Consider the following 26,204-nt stretch of genomic DNA (forward strand, 5'->3'; position numbering starts at 1 on the left):
CCAGCCCCCAATGTCTTGGTATTGTCACAGGCTTCTGACCCTAACTTTAGCCCTTTTCCTGCACAATTTGATGGTAAAAACTGGACAAGGAGGAAACTAGAATTTCGATTGTTTTCTTGGCTAAGCAAAGTTAACCCAGTCAGAACCGGTTCCTCAGAAAGGAATGAGAGGTGGAGAAATGGGGGACATTGCAACCTACAAACCCTCCTGCTAACATCCCTGTTACTCCTTTGTAAGCTGGATGGACTGCCAACTTCTTAAAAAAATACTTTTAGGGGCGCCTGGGTGGCGCAGTCGGTTAAGCGTCCGACTTCAGCCAGGTCACGATCTCGCGGTCCGTGAGTTCGAGCCCCGCGTCAGGCTCTGGGCTGATGGCTCAGAGCCTGGAGCCTGTTTCTGATTCTGTGTCTCCCTCTCTCTCTGCCCCTCCCCCATTCATGCTCGGTCTCTCTCTGTCCCAAAAATAAATAAACGTTGAAAAAAAAATTAAAAAAAAAATACTTTTAATGTTTATTATTGGGGGGGGGAGGAGCAGAGAGAGAGGGAGACACAGAATCTGATGCAGGCTCCACACTGTCAGTGCAAAGCCTGATGCAGGGCTTGAACCCACGAACCGTGAGACCGTGACCTGAGCTGAAGTCTGATGCTCAACGAACTAAGCCACCCAGGTGCCAGCCCCCAACCCCCGGCCTTTAAGAAAGATTTTATTTTTAAGTATTCTCTACACCCAACATGGGGCTTGAACTCACCATCCTGTGATCGAGTGTCACATGCTCCACTGACTGAGTGAGGCAGGCAATTTCTTTTTCCTGGGCCAGAGTTTCTCAAATTGTGTTTCTTAAATACCAATAGATAGCATAAGAAAAAATGTTTCCAGGGTCAACTTTGTTTGGAAATGTTATATTAAAAAGGGAGCTTTTTTGTTTCCTAGGGATGCTGTAACAAACCACAAACTGGTGGGCTTGGGTGATACTGTGGGGGTTTGGCCAGTGCATGTGACGTCGGAGGACAGTCTCTTGTGTTCATGGCTATTGGGTTTCGTTTTAGACATTATGGAAGTGGCATGATGTTGCATTTTCTGAATCCTTAAGTGAGACATGCAGTCTGCATGTTCAAGGGTGTCTTGGGGGACATTTTGACAGGGTTGCTCTGTCCCAATGGGCAGGTTGTATAATGCATGCCCTTAGGGGGCATGACTTACATCGTAGAAATTGTAGACACTGAGTGAGTCCCTGGGTGCTGGAATGGCATTTTGACAAGCTCTACCTCATTGGGTTTTTAGGTATGTATCAATTAATTTGCCACCCAAATTTATGTAGGTAGGTATTGTTAACTCCACTTTTTAGATGAGGATACTGAGATTCAGCAAGGTTATTACCCAAGGTAATGAGAGAGCGAAGATTTCAATCCAACCTCAGTTTGTCTAATACCAGTGCCTATCAATGGTAACACTTTATTATTAATCCACATAGATTGAGTAGAAATATATGAAAAACTGATGAGATATTTTTGTGGGTTTCTGGGACAATCACCGATCATCTCAAGTTGCCTTTCTTGTAATAACAGCTGCCACTTTTAGGGGTAGTTATATATATCAGATACTGGCCTAGGTTTATGATCTCATTGAATCCTTAGGATGACCCTATGAGGTTGCTATACTATTATCCCTATTTTACAGCTTAAAAAATTTAGGGTTACGGATGCCTGGGCGGCTCAGTTGGTTAAGCCTCCCACTCTTGATTTCAGCTCAGGTCATGATATCCTTGTTCTTCAGTTTGAGCCTGGCGCTGGACTCTGCACTGACAGCGCGGAGGCTGTCTGGGATTCTCTCTCCCTCTTTCTCTCTCTCTTTCTCTCTCTCTGCCCCTCCCTCGCTCACGAGCCCACGCTCTCAAAATAAACTTAAAAAAAAAATTAGGGTTAAATTATATCCTTTTCCTGAGTATTCCGCGAGTAAATTCCTATTAGTTACATACCTAATAAAATGCTAAATTAATAAGTTAACAAAGCTCTTCCTAAACCAGCTGGCTAATTCTGCACGCGTGATGTTCCCTTTCTCCGCCACTAGGTGACCTCACGATCAATCCCACCACAACCTTGCTTACTAAGAGCCACCGGCGGTATCTCGCGAGAGTCGTGGTTTCCTCCAACCTGTTCTGGACATGCGCGGGGCGTAGAGCGCTTTAGCCAGAGGGGCTTGATGGGTTTCTGTCAGTCTTCCTAGACCAGAGCTATAACAACAAGGCACTTAGTCCTTTCAGCAGCCTCGGTTCTCGCGAGACTTGCTACTCTGCTCCCCCCGCCCCCCACCTTGCGCCTGCGCACATCTCTTCAAGCCAGAAGGTCGCGCTTGGAGGAAGTGTCGGCTTCAGGTCCCGTGGCCGTAGCGCCGTTACTACTTCTGTGAAGCTCCTCTCGGCCGCTTGCCGAGACACCCCGCAGCCAAGATGCCTCGAATTATGATCAAGGGGGGTGTGTGGAGGAATACCGAGGTAAGTCCCCCTTTCCCGCCGTCCGCTGCCCTCCGCCCCCTCCGGCGGCCTGTGCGCACGCGCGCGGAGGTCGGGGAGGCGAGGAGGCTACCCTGCGGGGTCTACGTGGGCGCGGTGCGGGGGGCGGGGTGCAGCGCGGGGCGGACCCTCGAGGTCTTAACTTGACGTTCGGCCTTGAGTCATCAGAGCACCTCAAGGACAGGGACCGTGATTTAATCACTTGACGTGCCAGGCACTTGTTAGGCCCTAAGTGAATATTTGTTGAATTGAGGACGCGCCCCTGCCATGGAGGAGCTCACTGTGTAGAAGGGGCGGGATAGGACTTCTGGGAGAGTTGGTTATCTGGCACACCCCCCGTCCGTCAGCCTGGGCATTGTGCTTCTCTGATAAAATATAGAGAAGTGCTGTGGCCACAACTTTGTTCCTTCATTGACTTCCTTGCGGAGGGGAAGCAGCTTGAGTGCCAAGTTCAGGGCCCGTGTATGCCCGCATCCCTCTTGTTATCTCTTATCAAGGCATAACTTGTTTGTCCTCACGACGGATCCCAAGGCCTGTCTCTTCCTGTCCCTCCGCCTCAGCCAGGATAGAAACCAGATAGGACAAACTACCTGCAGTAGTCTCTTTGCTTCAGAAACGCAATGGATAATGCCAATGGCTAGCTAAAGGGCAGTAGAGAAAAAGTAAAATACAAGTAAGATTTTGATGCATTTTGTGTTCATAGTGCACTGAACTTTCAGTTTCAGGAGCACATCTTATCTTTTTATGTTGTGTCTTTTTACTGCTTGTGCCCTCTCAGAATGCCCTACTGCTTGACATCTTTCTGACCATCCTTCAAAACCCAGTTCAGAAACTCTTGAATTTTTGCCCTATCACCCTGTAAAAATAAGTGGCCCCATGGTACATCTTTCATCCATCTGATATAGCATGTTTTATCTTTTTGCAAGCATCATATTCTTCTGTGTGATGCTGATAAGTTTCTTAACCTTTCAGAGCCTCAGTTTTCTACTGGGGATGATAATAGTAACAGTAATCTTCTTTTATAGATTAAATGAATCAACATTTAGAATAGAGTCTGGCACATAGTAGTCTTTCAGTAAGTGCTAGTTGACATTGCTTTTCCCCAGCAGACAGCACTGCAAGAGAACCAGGTCTTGGAATCCCTAGAACCTCGGACAGTAACCACCATGAAATAATCTTTTTGGCAAATGGTTGCAGAATGAATCTAGTAGGGTGGACAGTTGCTATTTGTTTTTACTTCAAGATGCATATTATAACAAAGTGACACATAAAATCAGTGACAACCTTGTCTCACAGTTTGTACAGAGGGAACCAGGCTGTTTAAATTGGAGAAGAGATGACTTCTGGGGGAGAGACAGATGTACAAAATCAAGTAACAGCAGGATTCCTGTGTAGTGGCCAAAGCCCTGCAGTCTTTTTAAATCTCTGATGATGAGGTAGGGGGTGGGATGGGGTGGAGTGGCTCATATATGAGGCATGTATCACAAGTTCAATGTGGAAAAAAGCCTAAAAGTGAGATGCCCAAGTGTGTTCATCTGTCGCTCTGTTATCCTTGGTGTCTATCTATGGCTTAGCTTTCTGGACTCCCCTGGGAGTAGTGAATTCCAAATCAGAATGGGTGCCCTGGTGAAACAATAACTAAAGGCTAGAAGAAGAGCTGACTGGTGTAGTAGGGGAAAAATACTTAATTCTTGAGTTACACCTGTGGATTCTTGGGTCAGAGCAGGGGTTATGGGACTGGAGAGAAAATGACATTTGTAAACTGGAGTGGAGAATGGATTCCCAGAGTCTTGCTTTGCTTCTTAAAGGCTGGATGAGACCTATTTCATTCTCTTTTCTGAAGTATGGAAGACCTAGTACAGGAAATAGGAAATGTTTTTTGAGTGAATGAATAAATGATGGAGCTGTATCCTTTTGAGAATGACAGCCAAACGTTGGAGAGTACTTTTTGTTAATCACTGCCAGGTAGTGTTTCTCAGATTGGGCTGTACTCATTCCCAATTTATTAGGGTGGGGAGGTTGTGTATTAGGGAGGGTAGGATGTCCTTCGGAGGGATTTCTTCTTAATATTTTGCATTTTGCCAATTCTGGCTTGTTGTTTGTTATAGTAAATGAAATTTTTGTATTTTTTTCCAGACCTTGGTGTGTGTGTGTGTGTGTGTGTGTGTGTTTATGACTTTTCTGCCTATCAATCCTAGGGAGAAATTTTGTCTGTTCTCACTTGGAATTTTGTGATTGAATATATTGTTTTTCCTTGACAATTTTTTTAGGATGAAATTCTGAAAGCAGCAGTAATGAAATATGGAAAAAACCAGTGGTCTAGGATTGCCTCACTGCTGCATAGAAAATCAGCAAAGCAGTGCAAAGCCAGATGGTATGTACCACTTAATGAGTAGAAAACAGAAAGCGACCTTAATTATGATGAGGAAAATGTCAGTTCTTTGAACCTTGCCAAAGAAAGCAGGCAGTGTGATACAACAGAAAGTATGGAGTGGGAGATGGGAATTCAGATTTAAGCCTTAGCTGTCACTTGCTTCCTGTGTGATCTTAGGCAAGGCATTTTTTTTATACCCTCTTTCCTGTCTCTGTTTTCTCCCAATTGGGGATAATAATCCTTACTAACTGATGGAGATACGAGGTACAGATGAGTTAATGTGCTTGAGAGTGTTTTGTTAAGCATAAAATAAATTTACTTTTAGTATTGATGGACCCCAGCTTGTAAGTGGATTGTGTTCCAAAAATTTGTAAGTTGATTTAGAACTTACTTTCTCAAAGAAATTAATGATAAATAATGGTTAGTTTTCTAGGCTAGCTCACAGTAGTGAGTTTTCTTCATCAACACGGTTGAAATATTGTGTATTTGCTATCCCAAAATATAACTTAACTCAACACTGCACCTGTGGTGTCTCCTTTTAAGTCACAGGGTAGTGGACACATTAAGCTCTTGGCATGAGTGATCTGGCCCCAGCCTTGACCCATGTGGTACTAAGATCATATTTTGGATTGTACAAGAGTGATTTCATTTCCTAGGCACCTGGGTGGGAGAAAGGATCAGAATGTAGAGATTGGATCCCAAAGAGGAAGATTGTCCTCAGCCTGAAGAAGTTTGGATTTCTGCTTGTCTTAGTGGAGCTAAGCTCCTGCCCCAATATTTAGTAAGGCTTGTATCTTAATTGCAGCTAAGTAGACTGGATGGAAAAGGTGGGTTGGGTTGGGCAATAGGAAAGATAGAGGATGGCATAGTAGTTTTACTTAAATTAAAAAACTCCAAAATCATGATATTGGGAAGCATTTAGTGAGTATAAGTCAGATACTTAAAGTAAGCCAAGGTATTGTGAGAATTGAATCAAAGTAGGAGAGGGGCACCTGGCTGGCTCAGGTGGAAGAGCATGTGACTCATGATCTTGGGGTTGGGAGTTTGAACCCCATGTTGGGTGTAGAGATTACTTAAATAAATAAAAAAAAGTGTGAGAAAGTACTATGAAAACTAGAAACACTAAAAATGTGAGGTGGTACTGTCTTATTTCAGGTCATTTCAAAACCTCTAATAAAGTGTAAAATAAACGAAAACAATTGATAGTAGAGAAAGAAGGCATATGATCATGTTTCAGTTAGGGTACCTTTTTCAAGCATTACTAGTCTTGCATAATTAAAAAAAACAGTAGAAGTCAGTGAGATAGGGAATAGTAAATGGGGTAAAGTTAACCAAATAGTGTTAAAAAGAACAGCTTTTGTAATTGAAGGGTGAGAGTTAGCTTGTGTTTTTGAGACACCAGAAGTTAGTATATCTAATGTGTAAATAGGATATTCGTGCCGGGTGACTAATGAATGTATCAAATGGTATCATTTTAATAGGTATGAGTGGCTAGATCCAAGCATTAAGAAAACAGAATGGTCCCGAGAAGAAGAGGAAAAACTATTGCACTTGGCCAAGTTGATGCCAACTCAGTGGAGGACCATTGCGCCAATCATTGGAAGAACAGCTGCCCAGTGCTTGGAACACTATGAATTTCTTTTGTAAGTGAATTTCCAAATCAGTATTAAAATGTATGTATATCTCCTGAATGAGGCTGAATAAGCGTTTAGCATTTTCTGTGTTTAAACATTCAGTTACAGATCTGAGTAAAGCCAAAGGAGCTAAAGCTATCGGAATATATACTCTTAAGTCTCATGTTATTGATAATATTACATACTTGTTACATGCTTTTTAAAAGAGTAACTTAAAATTATATAATCATACATACTCTATTTTTTTAGAAAATTAGGGAAAAAATGGTAAAAAAGCTAATAATCACCCATAATTACACCCGTAATTATATTGCTAAGAGTGAACCAGAACATCTTGGTTCTTCACGAAAAGTTGTTTTTTTTTTTTTTTTTGTATGACTTTATTGCATTTGTGATTAAGGAGCTCCTTGGGTTCTGTTTCATAGTGAATGGAACACTCATTGAAATTAGAATTTGAATGCCATCTCTAAAGTAGAATCACTTTATTTTGTGAATGTCCATCTGTTGGGTTTTTGGAAGAAAAGAGTGCCAGTGCTAGGAAACCTGGTATTTCTTAAGACTGAATGGTGTGATAGTGTGACTTTTATGGGCTTTTTTCTAGGGATAAAGCTGCACAAAGAGACAATGAAGAGGAAACGACAGATGATCCACGAAAACTTAAACCTGGGGAAATAGATCCAAATCCAGAAACAAAACCAGCACGGCCTGATCCGATTGATATGGATGAGGGTGAGTGCGTGCTTCTGAGGACTTTATTTCTTTGGTAACCATAGAGTCCTCAGGCCTCTTTTTAACTCTTTGAGTTTTCTTTCTAAGCTCCTCCGACTTTTTAGAACCCCAGTTCTGTCTGCAGTTGTTATTCTCTCTTTCTAATTGTGTCCAGTCTTCTATTATAGAGTAATTGTTCTTTCTGGACAGTGTCTCTTTATTTTTTGATTTTTCATTTCATTTAATAAATTAAGCAGCGTAATACTACTGGACAGATTCCCTAAAGGCTAGTTGTAAGCCCTTGAGAGTTCTGTTTTCTCCTTCCCATTCTGTGGAGAGAGGCACCACGACAGGATTTGGAGTTCAGTCCTGTTAACTATTTTGACTTCAGGCAGGTAATTTAATCTTTGTAGTAAGGCAGCAGTGCAGTACTAGGAGGCAGACTCATGTTGCCTTCTTCAGACACTGAATCGAGAATCAGAGGAACTGGATTTTAGTCTCCTGCCTGCCACTTATTAGCTATTGATCTTAGGCAAGATCATAATCCTTCTGAGATTTGATTCTCTTTCCTGCTAGATAGAGAATAATGATAGCTATCTTACCTCAACAGAGATGTTGTGAAGTGTTCAGTGAATGTTTGTTGAAATTTTAAAATTTAGAAGTTTAAAAGTAGTGGTTCCTACCTGCATCATTGTTATGTGGTGACCTTCTAAAAATACAAGTACCAGGGTCTCCCCGGGAGATCTGAGTCAGTAAGCTGCAGCATGGAGTGGGTAATCTTGGGATCTGAGTTTTTTAAAAAGTTATCTTGTTAAAAAAAAAAAAAAAAAAAAGTTGTGATTCCACTCAACAACCTTATACAGGAATTGCTGTAAGGCATCAGTAATGAAATTTATTCTATTTTGGGAGCCGTGGAAATGTATTGGAGGGGAGAAAAGAACCTTTTCTGAGGAAAAAAAGGTTTGTTTAATAGAGTATCTGTTTCCTTATAATTAAATAGTAGTTTTTACAGTAGTTACGATTGGTGCTGTGTCAGTTAATTGATGATAATGAGAGATATGGTAATTATAGCTACTATTTAATGAATACTTTTTGATGCTTTACCTATTATATTTTACTTAGCTCTTCTCAACATTCCTGTGAAATAAGACTTGTTATTCCCTTTTTATAGATGATGCAACATGCTCAGGGAGGGTAAATAAGTTATCCAGGGTCACAGAGCTAGCAAGTGGTGGGCCTGGTTTTTAACTTCGGTTTCTCCGACTTCAAAACCCATACAACACCATGTAATGATTATATTTATGGTTTTTCTCTTCTTAAGTACTATAGTATATCTCTCACATACCATACTTCTGTTGAAGAACTTAGTTTTTCTTCTCTATTTTTGCAGATGAACTTGAGATGCTTTCTGAAGCTAGAGCCCGCTTGGCAAATACTCAGGGAAAGAAAGCCAAGAGGAAAGCAAGAGAGAAACAGTTGGAAGAAGCAAGGTATAGTTGTTTCCATCCGTAGTTGAACAATTAGTTTGTGCATCCTTAGACCCCATAAAACTGTGATCTGTCAACTCTGTTGGTTAATAATTAGAATTGTCCGATTCCAGTTTTGCTAATACTCTTTAGTTCCTTTATACTTTGGAGAAGTTTTTTTTTTTTTTTTTTAAGTTTATTTTTTTAGTAATATGTACACCTTGCATGGGGCTTGAATCCATAACCCTGAGATCAAGAGTTGCATACTTTCTCTTCTGAGCCAGCCAGACACCCTTATACTTTGGAAAAATCTTATTTTTTTCTCCCTAACCATCATAGAATAGATACAGAAAAAAAAATACGTCTTTAAAGAGATGTTGTAAGAAGTAAAAGATGTTGGCAGAAGTGACGCCCAGGTGATCGCTTGATTATGTTGGATTTGTTCTGTTAACATAGGAGAGCTTCATTTGTTGTAGGCATCTTGGAGTCATATGGCTAGAGGACATACAAGGCTATGTGACTGTTACTTACTCTCCTTGATTAGTATTGTGCAGGTATTGGCTGTAAAATAAGAAACTTGGCTGAATGTAGAGGGAGTTAATGAGCCTTGAACCAAATTTTAGGCCCTTCTAGAAATTTTTGTTTAAAAAGTGAGTGGTATCATTGCCGTCTGCTCGAGGTTTTCTCCACTTTCCCCTTCCTTTTTCCTTTTGGTTAGATCTATGATTGAGCTCATTTCCTATGGCCCAGAAACCATGAAATGGTTAAAGGGAAAATCTGAATTGTCTAAGAGCTTATTAGCTTTTGGAATTTGGGTACTGGGGTGACCTTCCTAGCCTACACAGCTGCCGTTTTTGGTCCCCACACTAGGAAGTCCTTCCTGACCTGATGACTAGCATTATGTTGATGGTTTCCCCAGTAGTGACTTTGAAGTGCCAGATCTTGGGGTGGAGGATTCTTTCATACCTGAGGATGCTTCTTGGCATAGCTAAGCTGGCCAGCCACTAGTCCAGAATAGTTACTTAATGGAAGTATGAATGGCCTGGAACAATAAACAGAAACGAAGAGGAGATACTCAATTTTCTGCCCAGTTTCAGTCATTTTTGTATTTTGTACACTATTTAGGGTTAAATAATGTGAGTAGGGTTGAAAAAAATTCACTTTTCCATTTTCGTCCATTGTTGTTTGGAGACCAAATAATTTTGAGCCTTTTAACCATGGATGGCTAAGGATGCTTCTCTAAGTATAAGTGGTATTGCTTGCTTTAAATACTGTTTTACAGATTTAAATTTTCTCTGGTCTATCTTGTAGATTTTCTTATAGAATCTGTGTGTCTTAACTTGTACATATGTCTTGTAATAGACCAGATTGGTCTGTATGTAAAATATATTGCAGGACTATTTCTTTAATGCTAAATTACAGATGTGTTTTAAAGCTTTTTTTTTTTTAATTTTAATTTTATTTTTAATTTTTTAAAATTTACATCCAAATCAGTTAGCATCTAGTGCAACAATGATTTCAGGAGTAGATTCCTTAGTGCCCCTGACCCATGTAGCCCATCCCCCTTCCCACCACCCCTCCCGTAAACCTCAGTTTGTTCTCCATATTTATGAGTCTCTTCTGTTTTGTTCCCCTCCCTGTTTTTGTATTATTTTTGTTTCCCTTCCCTTATGTTCATCTGTTTTGTCTCTTAAAGTCCTCATATGAGTGAAGTCATATGATATTTGTCTTTCTCTGACTGACTAATTTCACTTAGCATCATACCCTCCAGTTCCATCCATGTAGTTGCAAATGGCAAGATTTCATTCTTTTTGATTGCTGAGTAAAACTCCATTGTATACATATACTGTATTTTCTTTATGCATTCATTTGTTGATGGAGATTTGGGCTCTTTCCATACTTTGGCTATTGTCAGTAGTGCTGCTATAAACATTGAGGTGCATGTGTCCCTTCGAAACAGCACACCTGTATCCCTTGGATAAATACCTAGTAGTGCAATTGCTGGGTTGTAGGTTTTAGTTTTTTGAGGAACCTCCATACTGTTTTCCAGAGTGGCTGCACCAGCTTGCATTCCCATTAAAGCTTTTTATTGATTATAAATGTAATACGTTTTTCCTCCGGTATTGCACTATTTTCTTTTTGAGGTTGATATGATGCTATTAGCTTGGTTATATTCACTTAGTGAAAGCATTTCTGATGTCATTTGAAGTCTTTATTTCCTTTATTTAAAGAATGAAATTATTGGTGCGCCTGGGTGGCTCAGTCGATTAAGTGTCTGACTCCTGGTTTCGGCTCAGATCATGATCTCATGGTTAATGGGATTGAGCCCCATGTCTGGTTCTGTGCTAACAGCACAGAGGCTGCTTGGGATTCTTCTCTCTCTCTTCTCTCTCTGTCCCTCCCCAGCTCTCTTTCTCTCCAAATAAATAAACATTAAAAAAAAAAAAAGAATGAAATAACTTTATTTTTGAAATGTGTGTCTTTGCAAGCCTTTCAATACAGAGGTACATTTATGTCTACATATACACACAGTAATATTTGTATAAAATGGGATATTGTTACATGTTGTTTTGATGAGATGTTAGCTGTTAACCTTACTGGAGTTCCCTTGGCTTTGAACATTTTTAGCATGATGTTTCTGTGTGCAGATTTCTTTTTTTTTTTAATTTTTTTTTTTTTTAACGTTTATTTATTTTTGAGACAGAGAGAGACAGAGCATGAACGGGGGAGGGTCAGAGAGAGGGAGACACAGAATCGGAAACAGGCTCCAGGCTCTGAGCTGTCAGCACAGAGCCTGACGCGGGGCTCAAACTCACGGACCACGAGATCACGACCTGGGCTGAAGTCGGACACTTAACCGACTGAGCCACCCAGGCACCCCCTGCGTGCAGATTTCTTTATCTGACTTGTAGTTCGTTGAGCATTCTGGATGTGTAGGTTCGGTAAATTTGGGAGAATTTTCAGCCATTATTTCTTTGAATATTTTACTCTTTTTCTCTCTCCTTTTGGTGCACCTAATGATGCCCTGCATTTCTGTGAGGCTCTGTTCTTACTTTTTTTTTTTTTTTTTTCCTGGATTGCCTAATCTTTACCATCTCTCTCTAGGTTCTTTTAAGTTATTTCTATCTTTAAGTGATTTTTTCTATTTGATGCAATATTTTCATCATACTTTGCTGCTTTAATCATGGTTTCTTTTTGTTTTTTGGAAATATTTATAATGGGTCCATTGAAGTTTGTCTGCTACATCTGACATCTAGTTGCTCTCACTGGCAGTTTCTGTTGCCAGCTTTTTTTCTCCCGTACGGGTCTTGCTTTCCTGTTTCTTCACAGGTCTCAAATTTTTTTTGTTGGGAACTGGACACTTTAGATCATACATTGTAGCAATTCTGGGTGCTATGTTCTCTCCATCCAGACTTTTTATTATTTGCTTGTGTGTGGGTTATGTTAGTGAAGTCTCTTCTCCCCTAGCAGCCCCCTCAGAATGCAAAGTCTCTGATGTTGCACCTCATGGGGGGTGCAGTCTTGGGTATGCCCACAGTCACCTGGGATGGTGTGGTTTTGACCACACTTTTTGGCATCTTTTTCCCTAGCTACACCCACATTTTAAGCTCTACTAATTGCCAGCTGATTGGTGTATTGTTTTCAACAATGTCTTGGGACATAAAGTGTTCCACAAACCTATCCAATTAAATTTGGGCTCCTTTGAAAGGATGGTTGTTTCTCCTCCTCCTCCTCCTCCTCCTCCTCCCCCCTCCACCCTCCTCCTCCCTCCTCCTCCTCCCTCCTCCCTCCTCCCCCTCCCCCTCCTCCCTCCTCCTCCCTCCTCCTCCTCCTTTTTTAAATTTAAATTTTAGTTAACATACAGTGCAATATTGGTTTCAGGAGTAAAATTCAGTGATTCATTTGTCACTTACAACACCCAGTTGCAGGCATAGTTTCTCACATCAGTGCTTGGTATTTGCTCTGACCCCAGGAAGTCTCCTCCCATTTTTTTCTGGCAAACTAGTGGGCCAACAGTTTAGTCTCTTTCTTCAGTGAATCTACCAGTTTCTTCCCAGTTACCTCTTACCACAAGTTCCACTGTTTTTGAGAGTGCTTTTAGGCTTGAACGTTTTCTCCATACTCTGTTGCAAACGAAGTCAATTTTTTTGCAGGGAGATTTGCATTCTCTCTTCTACCCTTGGGTGCTCCATGTGGGCAGCAGCCCTAGGTCTCCTCCGCTTGCTTCTCCTAGCGTGGAAGCCTCATCCCGCAAGCTAGGGCAAGGACTCCTGGAGCCCCAGCATTCTTAGCAGCATTGTGTCCAAGATAGAGCCTCTGTCTGGGCACAAGAAAGAAGTGGCCCTGGTTCTGGGCCACTCTTGTTGGAATTTAACCTCTGCAACAGGTATCTGGAGGCAGGATGAGAATTGCTGATGTTGTGCCCCTCTTGTAATGAAAGCCTTCCTGTTGGGAACTGGAGGGGAGAGAGAACCCTGTGGTTTTGGCTGCACCAGTGTGGAGTAGAGTTTATATCTCCCAGTGCTGACAGGGGTAGGAGATGAGGAAGTGGGTCTTAATTCAGATACTATAGACTTTCACTTTTCTTTAATGAATTTTACTAGATTTGTAGCTGGGGTGCCGGGGTGCAAGAGTACCTGGCTCTGGGGGGTCCCAGACACACCAGATTTGGCCACTCCCCATTGACAAAATGCAAAGGCGGAGGGACGAGTGGTGGTGGAACAAGACAGAAATTTATTTCAGTGAGGCCAACGCCGGGAAGACTTGGACTGGTGTTTCAAAGACTGTCTCCAAAGTGCCAGAAATACTTCCTGGTTTATGTAAGGAAAGTGGGACAAAGGTCAGTGGGTATTTGCAGGTGGGCAGGAAGAGTCTGGCACTCAAGGTCTTGGAGTTCATTACCTGCAGGGTCTTACTGGCTTGGGGCAGTCCTTATTGCTTGAGGGGGTAAGCTGGAAAGAAGAACTTAATTAGAAAGTACAGACTGTGGGGTTGTGGGAGGGGGGTGGGCTAATGGGTAAGGGGCATTAAGGAATCTACTCCTGAAATCATTGTTGCACTATATGCTAACTTGGATGTAAATTAAAAAAATAAATAAAAATTAAAAAAGTACAGACTGATACCACAATGGGGGTAGTTGAAGCCCTCTTTCAGATTTTCTTTTTTCCCTTTTTTTTTTTTTAAGTTTATTTATTTATTTTGAGGGGTTGGATAGGGAGAGAGGAAAATCCCAAGCAGGCTCTGACCTGTCAGCTCGGAGCCTGACACGGGGCTTGATCTCACAAACTGAGATCATGACGTGAGCCAGAATCAAAAGTTGGATGCTTAACTGATGAGCCACCCAGGTGCCTTGTCTTTCAAATTTTCTTTCTTTCTCTTTTTTTTTTTTTTTAATTAAAATATTTTTTGGGGGGCACCTGGGTGGCTCAGTTGGTTAAGAATCTGACTTGGGCTCAGGTCATGATCTTGGTTTGTGAGTTTGAGCCCCCAGTAGGGCTCTGTGCTGACAGCTCAGAACCTGGAGCCTGCTTCAGATTCTGTGTGTGTGTTTCTCTCTCTGCTCCTCCTCACTCATGCTCTCTCTCAAAAATAAAGTAAACATGAAGAAAAAAAATAAGGGACGCCTGAGTGGCTCAGTCGGTTGAGCGTCCGACTTCGGCTCAGGTCACGATCTCACAGTTGTGGGTATGAGCCCTGCATTGGGCTCTGTGCTGACAGCTCAGAGCCGGGAGCCTGTTTCAGATTGTGTCTCCCTCTCTCTCTGCCCCTCCTCGACTTGTGCTCTGTCTCCCTCTGTCTCAAAAATAAACATTAAAAATTTTTAAAAGAAAAAATTTTTATTTTATTTTTTTTTTTATTTTTTTATTTTATTTTATTATTTTTTTTTTTTTAATTTTTTTTTTCAACGTTTATTTATTTTTGGGACAGAGAGAGACAGATCATGAACGGGGGAGGGGCAGAGAGAGAGGGAGACACAGAATCGGAAACAGGCTCCAGGCTCTGAGCCATCAGCCCAGAGCCTGACGCGGGGCTCGAACTCACGGACCGCGAGATCGTGACCTGGCTGAAGTCGGACGCTTAACCGACTGCGCCACCCAGGCGCCCCAAAAGAAAAAATTTTTAAATGTCTATTTTTTGAGAGAGAGAAAAGCGCAAGCAGGGGAGGGCCAGAGAGAGGGGGACAGAGGATCTGAAGTGGGCTTTGCACTGACAACAGAGAGCCTGACGTGGTGCTCAAACTCCTGAACTGTGAGATAATGACCTGAGCCAAAGTCGGATATTTAATTGACTGAGCCACCCAGGGATCATGTGCTATATCTCCTTTGGATCCTTTCCAGATACTTAAACTTTTTTTTTTTTTTTCTAATTTTTGTCAGTTTTACTGGGGGTGTAGGTCTGCAGAGCCTCATGCTGGAAAGTGTTCTTATATGCTGATTTCCCCTTTTAATATTATAAATAACTTTTCTCGTCATTATATCATTAGAATTATAGCATCATGGGAAAATACAAAAAAGTAAAGATTAAATGAAATTCTAACCTCCAGTGATTATTGTTCATATTTTGTTGGACATCCTTCACATCTTACAAGCGTATATTCACTGATAGATATATGCATGTAATTTTTACATGTTGCTCTATAGCGTGTAAACTTTGTAACGTGTTTTACACACCAGTATGTCTTGAGCATCTTTCCCTGGCAAATTACAGGTTTTTTAAACGTTATATAGATGGCTGTCTAATATTCTAGCTTATAACTATGCTATACGTTTTCTTAATTTCTTGTTGGATGTCTAGATTGTGTCCAGTTATTAGCTTATTTATGAATGCTGCTTGAAGTCTTGCAGCCAAGGCCTTGTTTATGTTACTTATTTCTTTAGGCTAAAGGCTGAGGAATGAAATTATTGGGTTAAAAAATGTGAGAAACTTCAGGGTTTTAATGTGTATTTCCAAATTCTCTTTGGGGAAACTACACCCATTTGTTTTCCATTACCACTGAGGGTGACTGTCCACTTTTTGTGTACTTGCCATTGAAACAAAAAACTGAACACTATTAATTAGATCTGCAGAAATGGTACTTGATTTAATTTGTGATTATTAGCTAAGTATACCTTTTATCATTTTGGCTATTTGCATATTTTTCCTTAGAGAACTATTTGTTTTCTTCTGTTTCCTCCCCCACCCCCCCTTGGAATATATTAAACAAAAAAACCTGAATAGATTGTTTATATCTAACTGTTCCCAATATAAATTACAAATGTTTTTTCCTGTTTAACTTTTGTTTTATGATTAAAAAAAATAATTCTATAGAGATATAAAATTGAAAACTCAAAGCTGTTGGGTATTTACCTTTGCCTTTTATTTAATTTATATTAAGTGAGTAATTCCCAACCACAGATAAGATGCATACTTACTTATATAGTTCTTTCTGGTTTTTCTTTTTGCTTGTGTGTGCGTATCTTTAAATCAAAAGGGGAATTTATTTTGGTGAATGGTTGTGAGGTGAGGATTTAAATAAATATTTCTTGAGGTGCCTGGGTGGCTCAGTCGGTTAAGCGTCCGATGTCAGCTCAGGTCATGATCTCACAGTCCGTGAGTTTGAGCCCCGCGTCGGGCTCTGTGCTGACAGCTCAGAGCCTGGAGCCTGCTTCAGATTCTGTGTCTCCCTCTCTGTCTGCCCCTCCCCGCTCATGCTCTGTCTCTCTCTGTCTCAAAAATAAATAAAAACATTAAGAAAAAATTTAAATAAATATTTCTTCCCCAAATATCCAAGTAGTTTTCTTAACTCTATTAGATGATCTGTCCCTTCCCCATGGTATGTGATTTTCAGGGTGATCTTGTGTTGTTTTTCTTTAGGCGTCTTGCAGCCCTCCAGAAGAGAAGAGAACTTAGAGCAGCTGGCATAGAAATTCAGAAGAAGAGAAAAAAGAAGAGAGGAGTTGATTATAATGCTGAAATCCCATTTGAAAAAAAGCCTGCTCTTGGTTTCTATGATACTTCTGAGGAAAACTACCAGGCTCTTGATGCAGATTTCAGAAAATTAAGACAACAAGATCTTGATGGGGAACTAAGATCGTAAGTTGCCTTTCTGATTTTGAAAATGGAAAAGTATAGTAGGAATTTTATGGAGGGCCATGCGCTATCCTTGTCAGAGCCAGATTTTTATTATTTAGGACAATGTGACCTACATAATGTTTTTATTTATTTACTGGATTCACGTTTCTGAGAAAACCAGTGACCCTTGTGGTCGTGTCTTTGGCATAGAAGGCTGTTTGCATCTCCTGACACGTCAGCACTTGGCTCTTAGTGTAGTCTTTACTCACTGAGTCACAGTCTTAACGTTGATGTGCATTTGTGAACAAGTTAGTTATTTTACTAAGGGACTGAGGAATCTGTCAAAATCTGGTCTGGTTTTTTGTCTATTCTAGTGAAAATTTTATCTTGTTTTCTTTGAATGAAATTAAAGTTACCGATGCATACCTAAGTCTTTTTATGGGGATATGTAAGTGTATTTATAAAATGTTTGTCTAAAGGTGCAGAGGATTTTGCCTATTTCTAGGGATTTTTAGAGTTTTTTCTATTTCTTCCATCTGAATTTTGTGGGGAGAACTTTTTATGGTTGTCAGAGAGTTTTAGTTTTCTACTCCCCTACTGACTTTCCACTCAGTTGACATGAATTGGGACTAAATGACAGGTGTCGGGCACCATGAAACAGGATTTTCTCGGATGTACTCCATTGTATTTGTTTCTCAAATTAAGACCTTGTATGAGGTAGGCTGTTTGAATAAAGAGGTGGAAGTGGGAGCAGCTCATCTGGAAGGAACAGGCTGGATGGGGGAGAGGCTGACACCCAGACTGGGAGGAGGCATTCTTGGAGCTTTCAGAGGTGGCCTTGAGCCTGGCGTTAGACTAACCATTTGTCAGGACTGAAATATCCTTTAAAAAAACAAGTGAATTAAAAGAATCATAATGAACAATTGAAGAACAGCTTTAAAGGGAAATTTAAAAATTCAGTGTTTTAATCCCATCCCCTTTGTATTACCGTTTTCCGTTTTTTTGTATGCTTGTCTCCATCATTTTCCTAAGTGCACACACATACTTTTGTAAGAATGTAATCATGATACAGGAATAGTTTAATTTTCCTGTTGAAATTATATATAAAATTTTGTTTATAATCATAGTCTTTATGTAGGCTTAATATTTAATATGTAAGTTACTTAGTACTATATCTTCTTATTAATTCTATCGCTATTCTCAGCCTGCATTCCTCTTGAGTATAGTGGGTGAGTAATGGTGTAGGGCACAGCTTAATGTATTTGGATTTTGTCTTTTTATCAGTAATATTTTTAGGAATGGGATTATTTTGTTCGAAGTGTATGAGTATTTATATGGCTTTTACTGTTATTGTCTATGTGTAACTTTTAAAAATCTCTCTCTGCTTTGATTCATGGTAGGGAAAAAGAAGGAAGAGACAGAAAAAAAGACAAGCAGCATTTAAAAAGGAAAAAAGAATCTGATTTACCATCAGCTATTCTTCAGACTAGTGGTGTTTCTGAATTTACTAAAAAAAGAAGCAAACTAGTACTCCCTGCCCCTCAGGTAATCTAATAATAACAGTTTTTTTATTGTGTGAACTCATATGCTTATAATTTATTTAGCACATGTTTGAAGGGTCTACATGCCAGGCTTTTGCTAGCTGTTGGGTGCCCTTAAGAAATTTACAGTGTAATAGGTGAGCCACATAGGATAAGTCCTTGTGATTTACTATGATAAGTAACAACTTCTCTGTATAAATCATTATATCTGGCCTTAAATTGCCCCGTGATGGTTTAGTAAGTAATTGTCAGCTTTTAGCAATTTGTGAGCAGGTTAGGGCTCCCGGCCTCTTATTGTAGCCGATTAGGATACAGGTGGTATTTGGCTGTGTGGACTTCAGGCTGCTTTCTTATAGGGCATGTTTTGTTGTGTCATACTTCTCTTTTTGAGACAACAGCTGTGAAAATTAATGTGGGAGATGTGAAGAGAGAAACATACCCTCGTTCAGCTTATCATTCAACTTATCAAGGAAGAGCCTTCTCTTCCTTTGACTTAATTATAGTTGGTCAGAACCATGGGAATTTTGAAAAAGTTCTTGGTTTATTTTGAATAGTACAGCTCTGTAGAATTGGACTGTTTGGTTTAATGGAGCAGAAGGATGGACTTAGGAGGCCAGAAGAGCTTCTTTCTTTATCCAAACGATGCACTTACGTCAACACAAAATTCTTGGGCATAAACATGACATAATTTTGTCAGATGCTGCCATCCAAGTACTGATATTCCCTTTTTTTTTTTTAAGGTTTATTTCTTTTGATAGAGAGAGAGAGAGAGAGAGAGAGAGAAAGTGCTCATGTGCCTGAATGGGGAAGGGGCAGAGAGGGAGAGAATCTCAAGCAGGCTCCGCAGTGTGGAGCCCAGCACGGGGCTCAAACCCACGAACTGTGAGATCATGACCTGAGCCGAAATCAAGAGTCGATTGTTTAACTGAGCCACCCAGGCGCCCTAAAGTAGTGATATTTCTTAAATTGAGATTTGCCTGTAATTTTTTTTTCTTAGTTCTCTTTGGGATACTTAACTTTTTAAAAATTTATTATTTTTTTATGTTTATTTGTTTTTGAGAGTGAGAACAGCTGACTGAGCTGTCAGTACAGAGCCTGACCTGGGGCTTGAACCCACAAATTGTGAGATCATGACCTGGAGCTGAAGTCAGACACTTAACCGACTGAGCCACCCAGATGCCCCTAGGATACTTATTTTTGTAAAATTACTAAGATAATGCTTTTTGATTTTCTCAGGGATCTTATGGCTCAGTGGACTTTGATGTTTTAATTGGTTTTTAGGCCCCCCTCCTTTGATGGTTGTATACAAACGTGATTATTTTATGTTCTTGGTTTATTGATGTGGTAGTTGGTTTGAAAGCATTTCATTATAGAAATACAAGACTTTGCCGCTTGATAGTATATCATATATGGAATTTATCCCCACATTATATGGGGAAGACTTAAAAACTTTTTTGTAGAATTTTTCAAACCCACAATAGTGAAGAAAGTAGTACAGCAAACCCCTGTGTACTCATCACACAGCTTCAGTGATTCGTCTTTCTGGAATATGGAAGTTTTAGGCTGTATTGTTCTTTGGTTAAAATGTTGCTGTATGATGATTTTCAGATTTCAGATGCAGAACTCCAGGAGGTTGTAAAAGTAGGCCAAGCAAGTGAAATCGCACGTCAGACCGCTGAGGAATCTGGCATAACAAACTCTGCCTCCAGTACGCTTTTGTCTGAGTACAATGTCACCAACAACAGCATCGCTCTTAGAACACCTCGTACACCGGCTTCCCAGGACAGAATTCTGCAGGTAAGCTGTCGGATAGTAGAGTGAGGCTTTCACTTCTTGTCCTTGAAAGTGAAGGAGCATAGTAAGTGATTTGGTTTGTTTCTTTTAAAAGGGGTAAACTAGGTCCTAGAGATTTCGTTATTAGGAACCTAAATTAGCAGATTCAATAATGAGGTGATTTCATTTCCACATTTATTCATAGGTTTGTTTGTTTTGTTTTGTTGTTTTGAAGCTAGCCCTTCGAAATCTTTAGTACCTATTAGTAAAGCAAAGCATTTTAAAATTTCACATTGCCTAGCAGTCCTAGAAAGAAGTCAGATGTATGTAGTCAGTAACTTTTAAAATTTCCTTGCATTTCTGTGCTTAGCTTGGCACAGGCTGCCATCAGTAGTTTCCCTCTCTCTCCTAAACACATGGGGTATACAGCTCTGTAGGGGGTTTGTATGCCAGAGAATAGCCACACCTAACAAAACACTATTGAACATCCTTACGTCTCATTTCCTCTTCTAATAGTCAGAAGTACAATTTTAAGGTTTTTATTGGGAGTCACATGGTTCCTATTAAAACTTAGTAAGAAAAATAGTTGTGTTCCTCATTGCTTGCTCTCTAGAGGCACCAATTACAACTCTGTTTTTACCATCTTCTTGCTTGGACACTTGTTACTTGTTGATTTTATTTTCAGTTTTAGCCACTTCTCCACCTGGGGATTTGAACATTTGGCTCTCCCACCCTCTTGCTCTATCATGCACGCACACTCTTTCTATTCCCTCATTTTCCATTATGGTTATAACATAATTTTGATTAGCTCTGTATTCATGGTTTACTTTATGACTGTGCAAGCTATATTCATTGCTGAGCCCACAAAGTGCCTTATGATTACTTATGATTATGTTTTTTTTTTTAGTTAATACTTGTTCAGATGCTAAATTTTTTGATGACTTAGCACAAATTCAACTCTAGATTGACACTGTGCAAATCTCTTGTAGTCTGATCAAATTTTAGAATTCTCAGCTTCTTGAAAAAGCCTTTCTCAGAATTTCTGAGTGTTCTATTCTGGACGATTACTCTTTTATTTTATCTTTTTTATTTTATTTTATTTATTTATTTTTTTTAATTTTTTTTTTTTCAACGTTTATTTATTTTTGGGACAGAGAGAGACAGAGCATGAACGGGGGAGGGGCAGAGAGAGAGGGAGACACAGAATCGGAAACAGGCTCCAGGCTCCGAGCCATCAGCCCAGAGCCTGACGCGGGGCTCGAACTCCCGGACCGCGAGATCGTGACCTGGCTGAAGTCGGACGCTTAACCGACTGCGCCACCCAGGCGCCCCTATCTTTTTTATTTTAATGTTTTAATTTTTATTTTTACTTACTTATTTTTTCTTTAAAAAAAATTTTTTTTTAATGTTTATTTTTGAGACAGAGCGTGAGCGGAGGAGGGGTAGAGAGAGGGGGAGACCCAGAATCCGAAGCAGGCTCCAGGCTCTGAGCTGTTGGCACGGAGCCCCACGCGGGGCTCGAACCCACGGACCGTGAGATCATGACCTGAGCCGAAGTTGGATACTCAACCAATTGAGCCACCCAGGCACCCCACTTATTTATTTATTTTTTTAAGTTTATTTATTTTGAGAGACACAGCAGAGGAGGGGCAGAGAGAGAGGGAGAGAAAGAATCCCAGGTAGGCTCTGTGCTATCAGCACAGAGCCTGAATCAGGGCTCAAACTCACAGACTATGAGATGATGACCTAAGCTGAAACCAAGAGTTGGACGCTTAACCAGCAGAGCCACTCAGGTGCCCCTATGTTTTTTTTTTGAGAGAGACAGAGACAGAGAATGAATGGGGGAGGAACAGAGAGAGAAGAGGACACAGAATTCACAGCAGGTTTCAGGCTCCCAGCTGTCAGCACAAAGCCTGACTTGGGGCTTAAACCCACAAACCATGAGATCATGACCTGAGCTGAAGTCGGTGCTTAACTAGCTGAGCCACCCAAATACCCCTGGACGATTAGATCTTGTTTACAGCTTGTTCTCTTGATTTCCTGTTACTGGCACCCTAGAAAGTCTCTTGGATCACCTCTTTCCTGGCTCCCATGTCTTTGGTTTTTTTGGTTTATGTCTGTTAGTGAAAGGTTACTGAAGCTATGGAAGTTCCTTCAATAACTTTCTGAGGAAGGGTTCATGGCAGATAGAATTTTTAAGACCTTGCATAGCTGTGAATTATTGGTCTATCTATAGTATAACTGGGTATAGAATTCCAGATTGAAATCTTTTTTTTTTTTTTTTTTTTTTTTTTTTGTCTTTTAAACTCTACACCCAACGTGGAGCTTGAACTCATGACCCTGAGATTAAGAGTTGCATGCTCCACTGGCTGACCCAGCCAGGTGCTCCCAGATTGAAATGGTTTTTGTTTACAGTTTTGAAGGCAGTGCTCCAGTGTCTTCTGGCTTCTATTATAGCTATTGAGATCTCTGCCATTTAGCAAATCCGTTTTTTCCTTTCTCTAGAAGCTAATATGATCTCTTTTTCACATGCATAGTTCTTGGTGTGGGTCTGTTTTCAATCACTCACTAGGAACTTAGTGATCTTTTCATTCTGGAGATTCCTGGCCTTCAGTTCTAGGATGTTATTTTGAAAATTTTGTTTCCTCCCTTTCATTGGTCTATTTCTCTTATGAAATAAAATAAGAATTTTCTTATTTATTCCTCTCTGGTTTTCTGTTTTAATTGACCTTTTGACTTCTTGCTAGGAGATTTTCTGTGAATTTTATCATTTTTCGGTTTTTTTTTTTTTCAACGTTTTTATTTATTTTTGGGACAGAGAGAGACAGAGCATGAACGGGGGAGGGGCAGAGACAGAGGGAGACACAGAATCAGAAACAGGCTCCAGGCTCCAAGCCACCAGCCTAGAGCCCGACGCGGGGCTCGAACTCACGGACCGCGAGATCGTGACCTGGCTGAAGTCGGATGCTTAACCGACTGCGCCACCCAGGCGCCCCTATCATTTTTCGGTTTTTAAATTTCTACAATCACATTTTTAATTTCTAAGAGCTCTTTAAAAAAATGTATTCAGTTTTTAAATGTTTCATTTAGTGAATATTTTGTCTTATTTCTCTGAAGCTGTTAATGATGGTTTTGTTTTATTTTTATGTTTTCTTTTCCCTGTATGGTATTTAAGTTTCTTTTGTTCTCTCTTTTTCATATTGGATGTTTCCTCAAATATCTTTTGATCTTTGGCTCTCTGCCTGTATCTAGGGGTTAAGGGCAGGGCAGTTAAAAGTAGACTAGAAGCTCTCTAGGTGTGGGTAAGGCTCCTCAACTCCAGGCTTCCCTGTAGGCTGAACTGTCTGCTGGGTTTCTTTGGCAAATTCTTCATGTCAGTATTCTACATCTTTTGGGTTAGTCAGATTCTTGAGAAAAGTAGCTTCCAATTTTCTGCCCAAAGGTATAAAGCTGGCCAGACTTTTAGGAGCCTAGTTGGGGAAAGTGTTTTGTATTTGGACTAGCAAAAAGAACACACACAGGACTTTGGTAGTATGAAATTCAAGGTTCTTTCCATGAATTAAGAACAGAGTAATGGATAATGGAATAAGCCTTATTCTGGTTATCCTCATTTATTTTTTAAATTTTTATTTATTTTTTTTTTAGAGAGAGTGTGTGCACAAGTGGGTGGGGGAGAGTGGCAGAGGGAGAGAAAGAGGGAGAATCTTAAACAGGCTCCATGCTCAGCACAGAGCCTAATGTGGGGCTCAATCCCATGATCCTAGGATCATGACCTGAGCTGAAGTCAAGGGACACTCAACCAACTGAGCCATCCACGTGCCCTTGGTTATCTTCATTTTGCCCCAAAACTTACTGGCTTAAAACATGTCATTGATGCTAATGGTCTCTCTTGGTCAGGAATTTGGACCGGGCACAGGAAGAATGGCTTGTCTCTGCTCCATGATGTCAAGGGCCTCAGCTAAGAAGACTCAGCACTGGGGGGTGTCTTGACACATAGGGACTTGAATCATCTTCTTTCCATGACTGGTGGTTGATGCTGGCTGTGGGTTGGGTCCTCACCTGAGAATGGGGAATGCATCTGCATGTGGCCTCTCCAAAGCTTGCGCTTTCTTTCAGCCTGTGGCCTCAGGACAGTTAAACTTCTCTCATGGTGTCTCAAGGCTCCATTAGGGGTGTTGTAAAGAGTGTGGTAGGAAGCTGTATGTTTGCTCACCCTGCCTTGGAAGTCAAGCTGTGTCACTTTTCCTGCATTCTGTTAGTTACAGGTAATTCACAAGGCCACCTGGATTCAAAAGGAGGGGACATAGACTTCCACTTCATGATGGGAGGAGTATCAAGGTTGGATTCTAAGAAGAGCACATAAGATGAGAGATATGGCTGTCATTATCTTGGAAGATGTAGTCTTTCACAGGCCCGGAGTTGGGGATTAGGAGATTGTGGGTGCAGTGATAGTAGTAAGTGCTGCAGGGTTGTGGCAGAGGGACTAAAGACTTCAGAACATTGGCAGGCCTGCCTAAAGAGGACAAGACTTCCGAAAGGAATTTGCCTTCATGAGTTTTCTCAGGAAGTGGATTGGACTGGCCAGTTAGAGGTACCTTAACTTCCCAGTAGAGGAAACTTGAGAGTCAGAGGGGCTAATGAACACTGGAGAGAGTTCGTGATAAAGCCAGACTAAAATCTGGGTATTCTGACATTTAGCCTAAGTTCACGTTGGGAAATTTCCATTTTTAGTTCTTTATGATTGTAAAGAGATTTGGCACAGGTAATAGAAGCTTTTGAGTCATGATACTTTCATTTTAAAACATTTTTTGATATTTAAAACTTTATTCCAAAACTTCTGATCTGCTGTGTTAGGTTGACAGAGGAATGGAAGTACTCAATTCTGTCATGGCGAGTTCATTTTATCTGTTGGTGTTCATTAAGAAAATGTATAAGAATTCTGTCTCCTTTGAGGTTTATATAGTAGGTTTATATAGTAGGTTTATATATTCGGCTATTCTGGCTGAACTGTTAAAACACACTTCTTTACCTTCTTGTTTATCAGGAAGCTCAGAACCTCATGGCCCTGACTAATGTGGACACCCCATTGAAAGGTGGACTTAATACCCCTTTGCATGAGAGCGACTTCTCAGGTGTGACTCCACAGCGGCAGGTTGTACAGACTCCAAACACAGTTCTTTCTACCCCATTCAGGTATTGTAAACGAATACATCTTTATTGTTTTAGAAAAACTTCAAGGATTTAGACAACATGTTTGTTTTAGTAATGTTGACAGAGAATGGAAATAAGTATTTAACATGGCTTTTTGATTTGTTCTCACTCATGGTAGTAAATAACATAATAATACCCAGGAGTTGGTTATTACTGTATGGAACTGTCTTCTTTTTTCAGAGTTTCTGATGCTATCACCTTTTTTCTGAATACATTTTATCTGATTTATTGACTTAAAAAAATTTTTTTTTAATTAAAAAAAAAAAAAGAATCTGAAACAGGCTCCAAGCTCTGAGCTGTCAGCACAAAGCCCAACATGCGGCTGGAATTCATGAACTGCAGGGTTGTGACCTGAGCCGAAGTCAGATGCTTAACCAACTGAACCACCAGGCACCCCCATTTTATCTGCTTTAAAAGAACAAATCAGTCCATTGTTCGTTTGATCATTTGTTGAATTTTATAAAAATTGTAGTCCTTTATCTGTATGTGTTAGTTACTATTGCTTTTCTCCCAACATTTTTTTTTTTTTTTTTTTTTTGAGAAAGAGATAGCAAGCGGGAGAGGGGCAGAGAGAGAGAGGGAGAGAGAATCTTAAGCAGGCTCCATGCCCTTTGTGGGGCTTGAGCTCATGACTGTGAGATCATGACCTGAACTGAAAACAAGAGTCAGATGCTTAACCGATTAAGCCACCCAGATGCCCCATATCCCAACATTTTATTTTGAAAATTTCTAACATTCAGAGAGGTTAAAAGAATGGGAAAGCAAACATCCATATTTCACCATCTAGATTCTACAGTTGTTAACATTTTACCGTATTTGCTTTTCACATATCCATCCATCTGTCAGTCCATCTAATTATTTAGTGCTTTTCAAAATAAGTTGCAGGTTTCAGTCCGTTTCACTTCTAATACTTTCTTGTGCTTATCATTAACTAG

At 40.4% G+C, this 26,204-nt stretch overlaps 1 protein-coding gene across 2 annotated transcripts in view; it reads left to right on the plus strand.

Moving 5' to 3' along the window:
* Nucleotides 1–2,189: 2,189 nt before the first annotated feature.
* Nucleotides 2,190–26,204, plus strand: part of CDC5L (cell division cycle 5 like) — a 48,724-nt gene continuing 24,709 nt past the window's right edge. Inside the window, exons 1-9 of one of the 2 annotated variants that reach the window (XR_005789760.1) lie at nt 2,190–2,492; nt 4,781–4,884; nt 6,366–6,527; nt 7,120–7,247; nt 8,617–8,716; nt 16,547–16,765; nt 18,145–18,289; nt 19,894–20,082; nt 25,103–25,251. Coding sequence is in view for 1 of the 2 variants with exons in the window: in XM_040473675.1 (XP_040329609.1) it covers nt 2,448–2,492; nt 4,781–4,884; nt 6,366–6,527; nt 7,120–7,247; nt 8,617–8,716; nt 16,547–16,765; nt 18,145–18,289; nt 19,894–20,082; nt 25,103–25,251 (1,241 nt within the window). In the remaining variant the exon portion in view is untranslated. The remainder of the gene's footprint in view (nt 2,493–4,780; nt 4,885–6,365; nt 6,528–7,119; nt 7,248–8,616; nt 8,717–16,546; nt 16,766–18,144; nt 18,290–19,893; nt 20,083–25,102; nt 25,252–26,204) is intronic. The other variant, XM_040473675.1, reaches the window with a different exon arrangement.

The sequence above is a fragment of the Herpailurus yagouaroundi genome, unplaced genomic scaffold, assembly GCF_014898765.1.
Source record: "Herpailurus yagouaroundi ecotype Mexico unplaced genomic scaffold, PumYag 139, whole genome shotgun sequence".
Classification (NCBI taxonomy): domain Eukaryota; kingdom Metazoa; phylum Chordata; class Mammalia; order Carnivora; family Felidae; genus Herpailurus; species Herpailurus yagouaroundi.